This window comes from Mustela putorius, unplaced genomic scaffold (genome assembly GCF_011764305.1).
Source record: "Mustela putorius furo isolate JIRA1106 unplaced genomic scaffold, ASM1176430v1.1 tig00001075_pilon_pilon_pilon, whole genome shotgun sequence".
NCBI classification, from domain to species: domain Eukaryota; kingdom Metazoa; phylum Chordata; class Mammalia; order Carnivora; family Mustelidae; genus Mustela; species Mustela putorius.
Genome location: NW_025421560.1, coordinates 4,858,147 through 4,876,303, shown reverse-complemented (window position 1 = coordinate 4,876,303; position 18,157 = coordinate 4,858,147). Strand labels below are relative to the sequence as shown.

The following is an 18,157-nucleotide window of genomic DNA, read 5'->3' as shown; positions in this document are numbered from 1 at the left end:
CTCGCATTGGCCAAAAGCCATTCTCTATACTTTTCTGGGGGCTTCATAGATCAGCGACTCAAAATACTACCCCTCATTAGCGTGGCTAGAATAATTCATGGACCACAAGCGCCCAGGGGTTTTCTCACTCTCGCAAGCTGTGCATTTTCTGTCATGTCCTGAGAAAGACAATTATGCAAAGCTGGCCCAGCAGAAACAGGACCAAACCAGGGGAGTGGGGTTAGCAACCTTCATGATGTTTTTTATTTCCACGTCACCAAGTTTCCAACTCACTGTCCAACATAACACAGGGCTGAAGAACTCAAGTATCATTTTTTTAAAAGATTTTATTTATTTATTTGACAGAGAGAGATCACAAATAGGCAGAGAGGCAGGCAGAGAGAGTGGAAAGGAAGCAGGCTCTCCGCTGAGCAGAGAGCCCGATGCAGGACTCGATCCCAGGACCCTGAGATCATGACCTGAGCTGAAGGCAGCGGATTAACCCACTGAGCCACCCAGGCGCCCTCAAGTACCATTTTCTATTTCCCTTTCCAAAAATAAAAGCTTATATATTTGGTTCACCCCTAGTCAAGGCTCAGATACCAGTGAGATTTGTTGCACTAGGAAAACAGTCACTATCTTTAGGCCTTGAGAGGCAACTTTCATTTCTTCTGAAAGAGGAAAGCTGAAAAAATGAATTTCCCTCAAAAAGAGTTAAGGGGGAAAAAAAGGAAAAAGAAATTAAAATAGATAAATATACAGTGGAAAAAAGTCTCTTCAATAAATGGTGTTGGGAAAATTGGACAGCTATGTGTAGAAGAATGAAACTCGACCATTCTCTCAACCATACAAAAAGATAAACTCGAAATGGATAAAAGACCTCAATGTGAGGCAGGAATCCATCAGAATCCTAGAGGAGAACATAGGCAGTAACTTCTTTAATATCGGCTACAGCAACTTCTTTCAAGATATGTCTCCAAAGGCAAAGGAAACTAAGCAAAAATGAATTTTGGGGGCTTCATCAAGAGCAAAAGCTTCTGCACAGCAAAGGAAACAGTCAACAAAACAAAGAAGCAACCCACGGAATGGGAGAAGATATTTGCAAATGACATTACAGACAAAGGGCTGATATCCAGGATCTATAAAGAACTTCTCAAACTCAACACACACAAAACAGATAATCACATCAAAAAATGGGCAGAAGACATAAAAAGATACTTTTCCAATGAAGACATACAAATGGCTAACAGACACATGAAAAAATGTTCATCATCATCATTAGCCATCAGGGAGATTCAAATCAAAGCCACATTGAGATCACCACCTTGCACCAGTTCGAACAGCCAAAATTCACAAGACAGGAAACAACGTGTGTTGGAGAGGATGTGGAGAAAGGGGAACCCTCTTACACTGTTGGTGGGAATGCAAGTTGGTGAAGCCCAAGTTGGAGAACAGTGTGGAGATTCCTTAAGAAATTAAAAATAGAGCTTCCCTATGACCCTGCAATTGCACTTCTGGGTAAAAAGATACAGAGGTAGTGAAAAGAAGGGCCATCTGCATCCCCAAGTTCATAGCAGCAATGGCCACAGTTGCCAAACTGTGGAAAGAACCAAGATGCCCTTCAACAGATGAATGGATAAGGAAGATACGGTCCATATACACTATGGAGTATTATGCCTCCATCAGAAAGGATGAATACCCAACTTATGGTATCAATATGGATGGGACTGGAAGAGATTATGCTGAATGAAATAAGTCAAGCCGAGAGAGTCAATTATCATATGGTTTCGCTTATCTTTGGAGCATAAGGAATAACATGGAGGCCATGGGGAGATGGAGAGGAGAAGGGAGTTGGGTGAAATCAGAGGAGGAGATGAACCATGAGAGACTATGGACTCTGAAAAACAATCTGAGGGTTTTGGAGGGGAGGTGGGAGGGGTGAGCCTGGTGGTGGGTATTAAGGAGGGCACATATTGCATGGAGCACTGGGTGTGGTGCATAAACAATGAATTCTGGAACACTGAAAAGAAATTTTAAAAAATAAAAATAAAAATAAACAACTAAATAAATCAGAGTTAAGGGAGAAGACCGTCTCAGGCAGACAAGGGAACTTTTTACATCACAACAGGACGAAAGAGGCCTGCTCCTAAAAATCTAAGGTCAAGCCCCAACGGCATGCGTTGTGATGAGAAGCAGGAGACAGTTTCCACAACTAGAAGATGGTTTACTCACAAGGTCCTTCGCAGGGTTTCTAACTCGGAAGAAGTAAACGACTAAGGTGGTGGGTAAGAGCTCCCACACGAAGAGGACCACCCCAAACACCACGTATCCGGCGTCTCCCAGCTGGTTCTTCAGATCTGCCTGTTGAGAAGTGAGGGGAGGCGTGCAGTCAGCACACTGAGGTTTTGCTCTGGTTCTTACTAACGTGAAGAAAGGCAGTCAGCACACTGAGGTTTTGCTCTGGTTCTTACTAACGTGAAGAAAGGCTAATTCTCCCACAATTCCTTCCCCCTGCAACATGCACGTGGAAATCAGGTAATAACCCAGGTGGGGAGTCATTCCAACCACACAGGGCAGAGAATTCTTATCTTCAAAACAGTCAAGCGTGGGAACTGCCCATCTCTGACAGTTATTACGTCACCCTCCAAAACCTCATTTCCAAGCTAAATCTCTTGAATGTAAGTCTTCTTGCCTTCAACAGTCAAATAGGGAGATGTTAGGTCTCTCCCTCCCACATTTTTTTCAAAGATTTTATTTATTTATTTATTTGAGCGAGAGAAAGAGAGAGTGTGTGAGAGGCAGCACAAGAGGGAAGAAGGTCAGAGGGAGAAGCAGATTTTCCACAGAGCTGGAAGCCCGATTCGGGATTCGATCCTAGGACTCCGGGATCATGACCTGAACTGAAGGCAGCTGCTTAACCGCTTAACCAGTGAACAACCCAGGTGCCCTCCCTCCCATATCTTTGAGGACAGCATGTAACTGTCACCCTCTGTCTCATCCCTGGGATAAACCCATCAATTTTTTAAACTTCTCTTCCTGTTCCCTATATCCTATTCTTTATCCTTTAAAGCTGATTGCAGGGGATATCACCTGGAAAAAACCTGTTTGCAGACCAGGATGTTTGTCTGGACCATTGGGATGGCCGAACAGGCCTGGTGTGTAGTCTGTCCCCCGTCTGCAGGGCCCAGGATATGCACAGGGTCGCATCTGGGCAGCTCTCCCACAAAGGGCAGTGTTTCAGACAAAGTGCACCAAAACCAAGCCATGAAAAGCCGATCACCTAAATAATCCTTCTGCCTTCTTCTAGTGCATCGAGTTTGGAGGCAGTAGCCCCTCCAGGAAACCGTCTCCCCATCTCTGTATCTCGCTTCCCTTCTCTAACTCAGCTGGGTAGCACGCTGGCCCCTTCCATTCTACATGGATAGTGCACAGCTTGGGGCCACAAACACACAGGTCTAGATATTCATAAATAAACATTCCCCGTAAAAACAACAGAATGTTAAAAAACTGTGTTATTTTAAGTTTGTTACCATTATAAGCCCTTACTGGAAAGAAAAAACAAAATAATTATTTTGTTAAAACCTAACCTCTAGTGTTTAATGGATATGGGGTAGCGGTTTGGGAGGACGAGCACGTTCTCGAGACAGACAGCGGTGACAGCTGCCCAGCAAGGGGACAGTGCTGAATGCCAGGCTGCTGCCATATGCCCGGAAGTTGTTACGAGAGTAGTCATTGATGGACATTTCACTACAATGAAATCCTTCAGGTCTTATGAGTAAGTCTCTCATTTATTGTTCCAAGATTCAATTTTTATATATTTGATTTTCTCCAAACAGGACACACCTTTGGCAGTGCCTTGCCCAAATCTCTCCCATCCTATATAGGGGGGATTGGTCTGGGCAGTGGTGGTCTGAACCCTTCCGAATTCTAGCCCCTTCCCTATGCCCCTTCCGAATTTCATCTTGTCCTCCCACGCTTATCAGGGTCACTTGATGTCTTCTTCTGGAGTGTGAATCCAGCCCAGGGAGGGAGCACTGCTGGGACTGGAGACGTGCGTTTTCTAGCGTTGAGCATTCGGTGTTTTCCTAGGGACAGTTAAGGAGCTTTCCGTAATTCAATCCAGTAGAGCCTATTATAAAGTAGAAGTTCTGCATGTTGTAATGGCTTATATGTGTGTCTGTTTTCCTCAGGGGACATAAACTCCTGCTGTGGGGCAGGCAGGCCATCTGTGTGCATTTGTACCCCCAGCGCTCTGTCCTGCATGACAGACGAAGAACCGGTATTTCTCAAACGAGAGGATGCGACCTCATTCCCATTCTTTTTTTATTTTTGGCTTTTGTGAACAAGAATGCCAGATGATATGTCACTACCTTTGTTCGTGGCTTTATAACTTACGACTCACGAGTTTCTAGCATATTATTAAAAGGGCAAGAATATCATGGGGTCACCGCTGGTAAAATGAGATTTTGCTCACACCTTCAACACCCCAGTCATTTTTGTCTCGATCTTCTCAAATGCTGTCTCCATGCTCCACTTTTAAAAAACCATAGTTTTAGGAATGCCTGGATGGGTCAGTCATTAAGCATCTGCTTTCGGCTCAGGTTGTGCTCCCAGGGTCATGGGATCAAGCCCCGCATCGGGCTCCCTGCTCTGTGGAGAGTCTGCTTCTGCCTCTGCCACTGCTGCTGCTTGTGCTCGCACTCTCTCTGACAAATAAATATAATCTTAAAAAAATAAAGCCATGGCTTTATGTATTTTCTGAAATCTGCATACAATCTGTTTCACCGAGGCAAACTTCACTTTTAATAAAACCATCTTACATTTATATGGAAGCACTTAAAAATGTTTTAAGTACCGTTTGCCAGGAGCCCCAGAAATTAGTGTGTGTGTGTGTGTGTGTGTGTGTGTGTACGCACGCGCGCACGTGCAAGCGTGCCTGTGCACCTAGATGCTAGTTGTCTCAGAAGATGTGAGCTGGGACAAGCCAGGTACTATGATCCCATCTGACAGACATGGACACAGATACCACCCAGGTACATGACGGTCAAGGTCACCCAGCAATGCAGCAGCAAAAGCAAGGAGCCTCTCTCTGCCACATGGGGTGCTGTGAAGCAAAGGGTCGCTGTTCGGGGGACACATCACCGGTGCCCACTGACCTGGTCTGAGACATTGTACCAGTCGTAATCAAAGGAATGGACATTTTTGCTCTGGGAGAATGACAGGATGAACAGGTTGTAGCAGGCTCGGGAGGTGTAGAGAAGGATGACGGTCACTCCGATGGCCGTCACTTGACACACAGAGGAGCCCTGGAAAAGAGGGAGCCATGAGGGGAGCACCCATTCCAGGTCCAACACACCAGCCTCATCATGCCCTGGCTTCAGACCTGATAAACCCTTCAGCTCTCGGGGCCACAAACCGTGGTGTCCGCTCTCACCAGTAAACCCACACCCAAACCTCACCTCACCCCACACCCCCTCCTCAAATGTCAAAGGATCTCCATACAGATGCTTCCAAATCTGGGAGTTGGTTTGGAGAAGCCTTAAAATAGAGGCCATTTGCCTAAAGCCCAGGTTTGTAAGAATGAGAAAATCAGGTAGTTTATGCTGTTCAATCTCCAGGATCTCCCAACTTGGGAGCCCACTGCCCAGCATCCAGCCCAGGGACAACCGACCCCAGCAAAGTGGCAACCAACCCCAGCAAGGTCGGGGAGCAGTCCTGTGGACCATGGCCCTGGGCAGGGAGCACTTCCTCAAATTCCAGAATCTTCTAGGCTGGAAGCCCTGGTCTCACTCCAGACTTGGAATTACATGGAAATTGGTGATTTGTACCCCCATTTATGAAGCTATCAATTTACAGTCCATTAAAGGGCCCTAAGCTAGAAACATATAGTTAATGTGACCAAAAAAAATGAAACAGGATTTTGAAATTTGCATTGAGAAATCATACATCAACAAGATACTATTTTATTTTGCCAGCAGCAGTTTAACAGCATGTTTTAGTTATTTGACAACCAAAATGTAACTCTTCCCATAAAAACCACAATTCTGTTTTTTTTTAAAGCCTTGGATAGCCCTCACATGGGAGACAGTACAAACAACAGACAAAACTTGTGTCAAAATCAAGTCTGAAATCTGTCAAAACTCATACATGAAAAAACTACTCCTGCCATACTCAAGTCTCGAGGGATCTCGCCAGAGGTCAGCCTGATCACGGATGCCTTGTGAAGGCTTGGGGTTTCTGAGGTCAGATTTTAGTCTACTGGTCACAACTGAAGGCACAATATAATGGGTCACTGAGCTCCCCACGGTTTTCAGACATAAGACTATTTATAGCTAGGTGGCAAAGAAGGCAGACATGGGAGTCGGCCAGACAGCGGGGTCTGCTGGACAGCGGGAGTCCCCCAGACAGGGGGTTAGCCAGACAGGGGGTCCACCAGAGGATATGGTTAGAAGCAGAGGAATTAGAGAAATCATTCAATCATTGCACAAGTGCAAAAACCAAGGCCCCTTCCCCAGCCTCCATTCTTCCCTGGGATTCCCAACCAAGGAAGACTCGGGGTGAGGCTGATCAGGGGCCCAGAAGTAGGTCAGCTCTTCCCTAGAACTCTGGGGAAAGGAAGAGCAAACGGGCATTCTAGGGTGCACAGCACACAGCAAACCAAGCCGGCCTCTCCTGCCGGCTGCCTCCATCTCTGACTGAGAGCACGGTGCAGGGGCCGGCCTGAACTCCAGGGGGCAGTGTCCTCCCTGGAGTGTCCACGGTCTTCTCCTGGGCGCATCAGTCAGTCCTGAGGGGAGCCTCCATCCACATCTGCAGAGCCTGCGGCCAGACCGTGAATCGGAAGCCTGGCTCTCTGTCTCTGGGCTGTGTAGGGCAACGCCAGGTACTGACCTCCAGGGCCTGGTCTCCCAGAGATCTCGGAGGACACCATGAACTTACACAGGCCGAATGCAGATCTCAAAATGCCTGAAACACAGGGCACACTAGGCGAGTGTTTCTACTAGTCTCATCGGCACAAGCAATCAGCGAGTCCTTTAAAATGTTGGTTAAACACTGTGTCTACGCACAGGCCGCCTCCCTGCCAGTAATTCCTCACACTCCCACACATCAAAGCAACTCTTCTCATGTATGAAGTTCAAGGAACGACACCGCTCCGGGTTTGGGCAGCAGGGTGCGGCCAACCATTTGCAGGTCAGATGTGGAAGGTGTCTGCTGAGTTCTGTCTGTGACTGGGAGACTGTTTTTGGAGTCGGCTTAACGAAGGGATCTTGACCACATGTCCACCTACCTTTGACTCCAAGTAAATGTTGGCCAAGGACATCTTCGAGATTTTGTAGAGACAGATGGAGAGGGAGACCGCACACAGCACGAAGAGCGTGTCGTTGATGGCCACGCGCACCGAGACGATGACCTTCCTCTCCCAGCCGCCTGTCTTCACCAGCACCGCACAGGTCAGATTCACCAACAGGAATATGAGGCTGATGAAGAGTGAGGCCAGGTAGAGGGGCAGCCTGGGGAGAACAGAGAGCGCAGTCAGCCCCACGCCCTGCCTGCTGGCTGCGTTTCTGGATCGACCCGCAAGGAAAGCGGGGCCCGTTCCATTAACGGCTGGAAGCGGACACACCAGCGCGGACACGCAGAGCACAGGTTTGCGGAGCAGCTGCTCTCACGTGCAGATCACAAACCAGCTACAGACAGTGCCCTCAGGAAGCTGCCCAAGCCCTGCTTTTCCTGCCGCTGGGAGGTGGTCAGATCTGCCGCAGCCCCTGCCCAGGGCTGAACAGACACCAGCTGGCTGGGTCCCTGGCCGTTTGTGACCCACAGATTCCCGGAGCTGCCCGCTTCCTTGTGACCGGCGCAAGGCCAATGGACTTCTCGGACGGACTGAAACCCAAGGCCCCAGCCTCCAACTGCTTCAGGACGGCCCGTGGTGTCTACCTCCTTCGGTAAACAAGCCAACAAGGAACAGACGTGCAGGACTCAAAATCAGACTGGGTCTACGTTGACTACGTCTGTAAATCCAGAAAAAGAAATCTCTCAACTAAAAGCGGTTTTGAGGGGCGCGTGGGAAGCTCAGTCGTTAAGTGTCTCCCTTCAGCTCAGGTCATGATTCCGGGGTCCTGGGATCAAGTCCTGCATCAGGCTCCCTGCCTGGTGGGAAACCTGCTTCTCCTCTCCCACTCCCCCTGCTTTTGCTGCCTTTCTTGCTGTGTCTCTATCAAATAAATAAATAAAATCGTTTAAAAAAAAAAAAAAACGGTTTTGAAGCTAGAGTATCCTCTAAAGATGTAACAGACCGGGACGCAAAAACCTGGATGACAGGGCGCCTGGCTGGCTCAGTCATTAGGCATCTGCCTTTGGCTCAGGTCATGGTCCCAGAGTCTTGAGATTGAGTCCCATGTCGGGATCCCTGCTCAGTGGGGAACCTGCTTCTTCTTCTCCCTCTGCCTCTCCCCACTACTCGTGCTCCCTCTCTCTCTCCTGCTCTCTCTCCTGTAATAAAATCCTAAAAAAAAAAAGACTCCTGAATGATAGTCCCAGCTCCAGACACTGTCACTGATAGGACCCACAGCAGGGGGGAGGGGACACAGGAGAGAGAGAAGTGTAAGGAAAGTGTGAAGAAGCCGGGCAGAACTCGATGCCAACCGTGTGCTGCCCATGACAGCTAGCACCATCGATGTCCCCAGCTCCCTGCCGTGCCTTTCCATCTTGGATTTTCACACAATGGCAACCCAGGCTCCACCCCACACTCCTTCCTTCCCCTCCCCCTCCCCTCAACCGCCCAGTGTGACCCAGAGACACACAGAGCCAAGACATCAGGCCAGTCTCTCCTGCCAACTGTGGGCTGCGTTTCCTCATCTACAGAAGAGAGATGAGGTCTCCCAGCCCGCCTCAAAGGGCCACCATGAGAATCCACTGGGTTCTGTGCCTTCTTACCGTGTCAGTCCTCTGTCCTCACCCCACAGGGCCTCACGGCCTCACCCCAGCTTCCCCTTCGGTCAGCAGCAGCTCCTAGAAAGTCTTCACATCACCCCATCACCCTCACCTCCCAGGTCATCCCCTGCAGACCCCACACTCTCCCAGGTCCCCAGGACCTACTCCCAAACCAAAAGGGGTCAGCTCTTGGTCGCCGTCTCTCCCTGCCTTCCCAGAGCCCCGCTGTCAATCACTCCACGACCCTATGCCTGCCTCCCATTCCCCTGTCTGACCTGCCCCTGCACAGCCCCGGTTCCTCTTCCTCCTCCAAAGTGACAACTCTCATGCTCTCTCCTCCACCCCGGGAAACGCACTTACTCGTGCATCCTCAGATATGGCCTCGGGCGCCCAGGGTTCTACTGCCCCTCTAAAGCCACCGCCCTGTCCTACATCCAGACTCACATTCCAAACAGCCCGCCACGGGAGCCCTGTCCCCTCAGACCATGTCCAAGCCTAACTCCCTAAGTTCCTGTTCCAGGACTCCTCTCGGCTTTCCTATTTCTCCGAAAGGCACCACAGTTTCTTTGTAGTTCTAAACGATAAAGATTATACCCCAGTGTTTTTTTTATTAATTAATTTATTTTCAGCATGCCAGTGTATTCATTATTTTTTCACCACCCCAGTTTAACCAGCTGTCAAGTTCAACAGATTCTTTATTCCTGCTCCCCTCATTGTGGGCCCCCCTTTCCCATCGTCACCGACTGCATGGCCTCGTGCTTCTGTCTAAAACCAACGTGACGGTGTCCAGATTGACCCCCCCACCCTCGACTCCACTCCAGCACCCTCCAGTCCCCTATACTTCCAATCAGTCTCCAGAGCCAGATCAACCGATGGGCGCCCCCCATCCTAATCAGCCGGCCTGTGTGCTGGCCAGAAGCCCATCCAGGAGGTGTCCCCATCTCCCCATCTTTACACAAGCAGAGCTTTCTGCTTAAAACCTTCCTGCCCTTCCCTTTCTAACCTACCCTACTCCGTGAGCCTCTAGGACCACCTGCTAAACAGAATCCTATCCATCCAGTATTTTTTAGTTCTTTCTTTTTTAGTTTTTTTTTTTTTTTTTTGAGAGGATGAGGGAGTGCTCATGCACACAGGCAGGGGGAAGGTCAAAGAGAGAGGGAGAAGCAGGTTCCCTTCCTAGCACGGAGTCTGATGACGACATGGAGCTGGATCCCAGGACCCGGGGATCATGACCTGAGCTGAACTGCCTGGTTTTGTCTCAAAGAAATCAGCTGTGTTGTGAGGCTTAAGACAACATGGGCAAAGTACTTATAATCCAACATTAAGGTCAACGTCAGAGAGAAAAATCGTAAATGTGGCAAAACAACTCTGTTCTGGGAAAGGTAGATGAAAACCTACAACGGAAAACATTACTGTGTCTCCTCAGAGTTGGACGGGGTTTCTGTAGGGCAGGGCGGGGGCAGGGGCTGCACTAGATTTGGTTTCTTTCTTTCCACATGTCTCTATTCACAAACTTCCAATACTTTTCTATTTTCTGTTTTTTTTTCTAATAAGCTTATATAACTTTCATAATGAAAAAAAAAATCTTGCAAAACTGAACTCTTCCCTTGGGGCCTGCAGCTCTGGAAGAGAGATCGGGAGGTGTGGAGAGAGCGTGGGGCAGGGGTGGCGCAGAACAAATCCTATGGCAAGGGGGCATTTCCACGGCAACAGTGTTTGACCACCTGCCCCAGAATGACTACTTCTCAGCTCAAACATAGGGTCAGGATAAACAGCCTATAATGAGAAAAAAGACCAAAGGAAAAGGAAATCAGTGGGACTGGGCATCTGGGAGGATGACTCTGTTTGTGAGCCCAGAAGGATCAGCTTCACACGGGTCTGCAAGTGCAGACAGTTGCTGAGGCCACTGACCGCAGGGCCTGGGGACCGCGGTGCCTGGCCACCACGGTGCCTGGCCTGTGGGCTGCCCATGAGCTCCATGCGCAAGAACTCTGCTCCCTCCAACGGTGAGGGGAGAGTGTCAACGGCTTGTAAAGCGTGGTTTAAATTTCTCTTCTGAGATCTGAGATTCCTTCCAGAATGGGAAAAGCAAAGCCTGGTTTGTTGTGTTTTTAACTCAAAGGTGGAGGGAAAACAATTAAAACACCAAAAATTGGGGGCGCCTGAGTGGCTCAGTGGGTTAAAGCCTCTGCTTTCGGCTCAGGTAATGATCCCAGGGTCCTGGGATCAAGCCCCGCATCGGACTCTCTGCTCAGCAAGGAGCCTGCTTTCCTTCCTCTCTCTCTGCCTGCCTCTCTGCCTACCTGTGACCTCTGTCAAATAAATTTTTTAAAAAAACAAAAAAAAGAAAACAAACAACAAAAAAAACCCGCCGAAAATCGAAGAGTTCTGAGCCCCCACTGTGCGGTATTCATGCCTCCTAAGCCAAAGACTGACAAGCAGAGCCTGAGAAAGAGAAAAACTGAATCACATGGGCATCAACTCCAGCAAAGCTGAGTGTGCGGGTGTGTCAGGGAGAGAGGGGACTCGAGGGGAAATGAAGTGGTTCTTGGTGGGGCTGAGTAGAAACCATCTTCAGAGACACGGAGCGGCTACCGCAGCAGCTCAGGGGAGAAGCTGCCACCACTTCTAGAGTGATGGCTTGTGCTTCTTTCCAAGTGAGCTGTAGTTCAGTCAGGGAAGCCAGCTTGTTCAAAAGCCAACATACCAAAGCACCTTGAGGGATAAATCATGGCCTGAAATGTCTGCAGCAGCATCTAGATTAAGAGAAGTGGGGAATCGGGGCAGCTGGGGGGCTCAGTCGCTGGACATCTGCCTTCCCCTCAGGTCATGATCCCAGGGTCCTGGGATCGAGTTCCCTGCTCTGCACAGTGCCTGTGTTCCCTCTCTTGCTGTCTCTCTCTCAAAAAATAAATAAAATATTAAAAAGAAAAAGAAGTGGGGGATCAAACAGAGAAGATGGAAGATGGGCATAAACACGAATAACTCTGAGCATTTCTTTATTATAACATAGGAGTCAAGAGGCTCCTCCCACTGGACTCTCACCCTCCTGGCTTCAAGAAACTCTTCGGTCTTCTCCAGCCTGAACATCTCACCCAGCTGAATTTCTCCTGGTGTTCTCTCTCCATCTCCGCAAACCCCCTCCCACTGAAAACAGCCCATCCTGGTGTCTGCACTTCGGTTCCAGGATCAAGAACTGCACCCCCCAACACACACACTCCCTCACATCTAATGGACCCTACCGCCCAAGGCTCAGAGGCTGAAAACTTCTGAACCAGCCTTCCTTTCTGACCAGTGCTTTCATATTCCACTTCTATGAGAAACCGCATTACCTCAGCTTCAACCAACCACTTCCAAGGTAAGACCAGCTCCACGATCCAATCAGAATCTCTTCCTCCTTCCCAGGTCTTCACTCATTCTTGGCTCCCCAGTCCCCAGGTTGATCCATATTTCTAGTCAAGAGGCTGGAGGGTTAGATTATGGGTGTGGAGGAAAGGCCAGCTATTTTCTTACCAGAGAAGGGAAGAGGTTATGTACTTGGAATTGCCCCTTTAAAGGGTTCTCCTTCAGACCAACATATTTTCATGGTGGACCGTCAAGTCCCAGCTGAGTAGTCTACCATGCACCAAACTACCCAAAAAGTAGTGAACAAAGACTTCAAGTTTAGGTGAGAAAAACAAACATGGCGCCCTGAGTCTCATGACTTCTCTCTTGTGCCAGTACTGTCGTATTACTTTCTGAATTTCACTTTCTTTGGATATAAAATGGAGATCAAAATATACATTTTCATGATCTTAGAAGTTCTCATCATAAGAAACAACAAATTTTGTAACCATGTTCGGTAATAGATGTTAACTAGACTTACTGAAGTGGACATTTTGCAATAGGCCAATATCAAATCATCCTGTGGGATACTGGAAACTAATATAATGTTGTATGTCAATTATAACTTGAGAATTTTAAATAAAAAGTGTTCATAAATTTAAAATTACATATTTAAATAAAATACAATATGCACACATTTTTACATATTTTTAAAGCTACAAAATAATTAAATTTCATTTTGATTCAAGAAGGTAAGTGGCTGAAATTGCTTTCTCAGAAATATCTGCTCATGGCACTGGAGCTCGCCTGGGCAGGTACATCAGAACGCCACACACCTGCCCCATGTCTTCTGAATGCCTTGCATCCTTTCCCCTTTGACCAAGTCTGACCATTCTTTAAGCCACCGGTTTCTTTGCTCTTGGGGGTGCTAAGGTCACAGACCTCTAAAAATTTGGGGAAACCTACAAACCTTCTCTATAGGAAAAACAAGCCTATCCACCCCTTCATGTAAACTTGCCACATAATTTAAGGCACTCCCTTCCAGGTTACGAGCCCACCCTTTCAGCCCAGCACTGACTGACTTTCCACGAAACTCCTGTGGCTCTCACAGTACACAGCAGACCAGGCCAGAGACTGCCCAATACCCCAAACATCACCTGCTTCATCGGATTCTGGGAGTTTCAGCATTGTTCAGGATACCTGCACAGGGTGTTGGCTCCTCAAGGACACAAGCTACATTTCTGCCTCAGGCTGCCTAAATAGTCGAAATATATTTTCCTAAATAGTCGAAAATATATTTTCCAAATGAGGATGGAAATCCCCCCAGGTACTTACCGGTATTTGAGTAATTCTGGAGAATATTTTGACTTGGCTTTGAAAATCACCTGCAACGACAGACAGCATCAGAGCTGGGACACAGTATACTGTCACCGACAACCCAGCACCGTCCCTCACAAGTCCTCTTTCCCTTTACACCAGCCGCCAGGGCCTGGTTCTGAAACTGAGACGTCGGCTTTGTGAGACTGTTTGTTAAGCTAAAGACTCTTCAAGCTCTCCACACAATTCCAAAAGTAAAGATATTTATTAAGTGCCTGCCTTCAGCATCCTGAATGAGGCCTGCATCGGGCTCTGCACTCAATGGGAAGGCTCCTTCTCCCTCTCCCATTCACCCTGTTTTCTGTTCTTTCTCTCGCTGTCTCTCTCCATCAAATAAATAAAATATATATATTTTTTAAATAATGGAAAGGGTGGGGCGCCTGGGTGACTCAGTGGATTAGGCCTCTGCCTTCAGCTCAGGTCATGATCTCAGGGTCCTGGGACTGAGCCCCGCATTGGGCTCCCTGCTCAGTGGAGAGCCTGCTTCCTCCTCTCTCTCTCTGCCTGCCTCTCTGCCTACTTGTGATCTCTGTCTGTCAAGTAAATAAATAAAATCTTAAAAGAAAAAAAAATTTTTAAATAATGGAAAGTGTTAAAAATGGCGGGGGGGAGTAAAGGTATTACTGGTCTACCACAGCCAACTACTTCTCTTAATAAGATTCACACCTGTACTTCCCCTAAAGATCAACAGTCCGCCCTCACCCTTCCTTAGAATTTTCACTGGCATCAAATCTGTGTTCTTTGAACGTAAGTGTCCGCCCACACGGGTCTCAAGTTCGGCAGCCTACTTCCAAAGTCTCTGGGCTATCGAAGCATCAAATGACCATTATTTACAGGAGAAAACATCATGTGTCGGAATCTCTCCACATCTTTCGTGTGCTGCCCCATCGCCGATTATGTCCACACAGGGCACAGCGGCCAGCCTGGCAGAGCCTCTGAGGAGGCAGAGGAGAGGGAAGGTAGGTGGCAGCTCCCACTCCAGCTCCAGCTGTGACGTGGCCTCTATGGCCACAGCACATGCACGTGGGGGCTTCTGAGGCAAGGGCAGGTGGCTCCCAGGGGTGTTGGGGGGCTGGCCAGGGGACTGAGATGGGGTAATGTGCTCATGGCTGTGCTCTCCCCAGATCCCTGGTGTCCATGGGGTGGGGGCAACCCTGAAAGAAGGGCGAAGCCCCTGCTGTGGATTGTATCGGGACCCATGTCCCCTGCTGCCCAGCAAGGCCTCTGCACTGAGTTCCCAGACCTGCTCCCAGCCTGGCCTGGCCCTGGCCCCTCTTGGACCCACCCCTCCCCACCAACCTAACACACGCTCTCCCACTTCTCAGCTCTCTTTGCATTCAGGGCTTCTCCCACATTTTGCTCAGTGCCTGAAAATAGCTAAGGGACTGACACATTGCCCGAGCTGGATGGAGGGAAGGACAAGGGAGAACAGGGTGGGCAGCGTGAGAGCGGGGGAAGGGAGGAGAGAACAGGCAGCTCTGGGACCTCTGAGGCCACACAGGAGTTAAATATCATTGCCCCCCTGCCTCAGGAAGACTCAGCGAGAAATATGTGTGCAAGAGGAATATCTGAAGTAACCCCAGGAGATTCTTTGGTGGATCCCAAGTATGTGGCTAAGCGTGCTGACGCGAGGTCATAGGGAGCCTCCATGGGGACTGTTTGGGTCAGTTCCCAGAATACATCTGCAACAGGAGAAGCCATTTCCCTTGGGGGCCTTCTAAAAGGCATTCCCCTGAGGACCCTCAGTAGGTAATTCTGACTTATATGTGCACAAGAGCCACTGTGGAAAACAGTATGGAGAGCCTTCAAAACATTTAAGAAGAAAGATCATATAATCTGGTAATTTCACTACCGGGTATTTACCCAAAGACAACGAAAACACTCATTTGAAAAGATATCTGCGCCCCTATGTTCATTATTTCCAACAGCCAAGATATGGAAGCAACCTAAGAATCCCCTGACAGATGACTGGATAAAGAAGACAGGGTATGTATACACAATGGAATATTACTTGGTCTTAAAAAAGAATGAAATTTGCCATTTGCAACAAAGTGGATGGATGTATGGGGTATTATGCTAAGTGAGATAAGTCAGAGAAAGACAAGGACTGTATGATTTCACATCGATGGGGCATCTGAAAAAAACAAAAACAAACAAGCAGACTCTGCAATGCAGCAAAACTGGTGGTGGCCAGAGGAGAGGTGGGTGGGGGGATGGGTAAAATAGGTGATGGGGTTTAAGATGTACAAGCTTTCAGTTATAAAATAAATAACTCACAGAGATGAAAAGTACAGCACAGGGAAGATGGTCGCTATTGCAATGACGTGGGACGGTGACAGATGGTGACCACACTCATGGTGAGCACGGAGTAATGCACAGACTTGCCCAATCACTATGTTGTACACCTGAAACTATTATAACACTGTGTGTCAATTATACTTCAATTAAAGGGGAAAAAGGAATCACCTGGGGAACTTGCTAAAGATGCAAATCCCACAGCCCCACCTGGGGAGGAGTCTGGGGAAGGGCCCAGGAACCTCCATGTCACTAAATTCCCCAGCCCAGGCGATTCTGACTCAGCTAGTCCAAGGACCACTGCTTGAGTAGCTTCGCAACCATTCACTTACAACACGCGGAAAGAGGCGATCGCAGTAACCGGATGACACAGAGAGTCAGGGCACAGTGCAGAGATCAGGGGATGCTGGGGGTCCACGGACAGCCCCCCAGCCAGACCTCCCTCCAATGTCCAGTCACGCACTGCCACGAGAGACTCTCAGGAACAGACTCCATATCTGGGGAGCAGGACACGCAGATACTCCCACAGACTTTACAGGAAACAAATCTACCCATCCCCCTGCCCCCACTTAAACCACACTTTCCAAGCTTCATAGGTAAGCATTCTGAACCTACAAATGATTTTGCTTCTGACATGACTTCTGTATCTGTCCCACACTGTTTTTTGAAAGAAGTAGGAAGTAGGAGTTGACATTACAAATAAATTGAAATGTCTGGTAATTAGACAAATATGTGGCAAAGGACACTGCCCTTACTGTAAAGGGGTCCTTAGTCCGGCTTCACCTGACAATCTCCCCTGGGATTTTAGGCAAGTCCCATCACCTTTGGTGTTTCTCTGTAGCCTGTAAGGAGAAATGTTACAAAACAACCTCTCTTAGGAACAGATTAATGCAGGACTCCAAAGATTTGCTACAAAATATGACCGTTTCACGCAACACAGAACAATGGTTTTGGAAAAATTCTCCTTAAATAGTACTTGGGGACCTTGCTTTTAATAATTCTTTATTATTTAAAAATGCTAGTAGTTTTTAACTAAGAATTCACAGATATTGGGCATCTAAGTTGGTTAAGCATCTGCTTTAGCTCAGGTCATGATCCTGAGGTCCTGGGATCCAGCCTCACATTGGGCTCTCGACTTGGAGGGAGCCTGCCCCTCCCTCTCCTCTGCCTGCTGCTCCTCCTGCTTATGCTCTCTCTCTCATTCTTTGTAAAATAAATAAATAAAATCTTAAAAAAAAGAAAGAATTCACAAACATCGAAGCACAGAGAAAACACTATAGTATTTTTAAAAAGTGCCTGACCTTGTCAATATGCAAATATTTTTAATACTGTGCCACACTTAGTGGGCTTGGTTGTTGGTGGGCAACTTCAGCCCGAGTGACTCACCCACCAGGCCTACCCCGGTGCTCCCAGGCACGGCCCAAGCACACTCCACAGGACAGCATCCCCCAGACAGGGGACAACGAGGGGGTCACAACCAACTCAGCTCTATGCAAAGCGCTAGCAGGACTGAGAGAAAACTGTGACAGTCCTGCCTTCAACAGGCTTACAGCTAGAAAGGAAAGACCTAGAGGTGACGAGCCGGGATGCAGACCAGAAGGCTGCAGCCTCTGCTGGTCTGAGCTCAGGCAGCGAGCAGGTGGGCACCACCTCGTGGGGGGCACCTTGGCCTCCTCCATGCCCAGCCCCCACAGCCCCATCTGCACATGTTCCGCTGGGAGTGGACTGCACAGAGCCAGGTGCGGGAGGCCGGCGTCCAAGGCCAGCCCGGACCCGGAACACCCTTCCTGGAACACAGGGAAGGACAGGGTTTCCAGCTGTAATGGTCAAATACGCGGTCTAGCATGTAAGCCTTGTCGGCAATCACGCGCTCTGCCCCAACGCCTCCCCTTGCACACACTTACTCTGAGCCAGGGCTTCTCAGGGCGTTCCTACAGAATTGAGAACTAATAAATGCTCCTAGAAATTAAGCGTCAAATGATCAAATAAATTTGGAAACTGCTAGGCTACATGGTTTTCCCACAGGGAAATTCCCAGTCTTTAAATGACTGCTGCAATCGAGAAAACACGTAGCACGCAGCACTTTTCCAAACTTACTTGGCCATTTACAGTCTTCTGAGTGTTCTGAGGAACAGAGTTTGGGAGACACTGCCCTAGCCACCAAGCCTGGACAGACACTGCCCATACCACTGTTCACCAGAGCCTTAGTAAAAGTCACGGTGATTGTAACACAACAAAGAAGGGTAAC

General features: G+C 48.5%; 1 protein-coding gene across 3 annotated transcripts in view; it reads right to left on the bottom strand.

Annotated features, from left to right (window-relative positions):
• The window catches only part of GPR137B (G protein-coupled receptor 137B), a 49,367-nt gene that overhangs the window by 14,074 nt on the left and 17,136 nt on the right, over window positions 1–18,157 (bottom strand). For 2 of the 3 annotated variants that reach the window (XR_006608756.1, XM_045087293.1), the window contains exons 2-5: window positions 13,573–13,622; window positions 7,268–7,490; window positions 5,136–5,285; window positions 2,212–2,340 (exon numbers count right to left, since the gene is read on the bottom strand). Coding sequence is in view for 2 of the 3 variants with exons in the window: in XM_045087293.1 (XP_044943228.1) it covers window positions 2,212–2,340; window positions 5,136–5,285; window positions 7,268–7,490; window positions 13,573–13,622 (552 nt within the window). In the remaining variant the exon portion in view is untranslated. The remainder of the gene's footprint in view (window positions 1–2,211; window positions 2,341–5,135; window positions 5,286–7,267; window positions 7,491–13,572; window positions 13,623–18,157) is intronic. The other variant, XM_045087294.1, reaches the window with a different exon arrangement.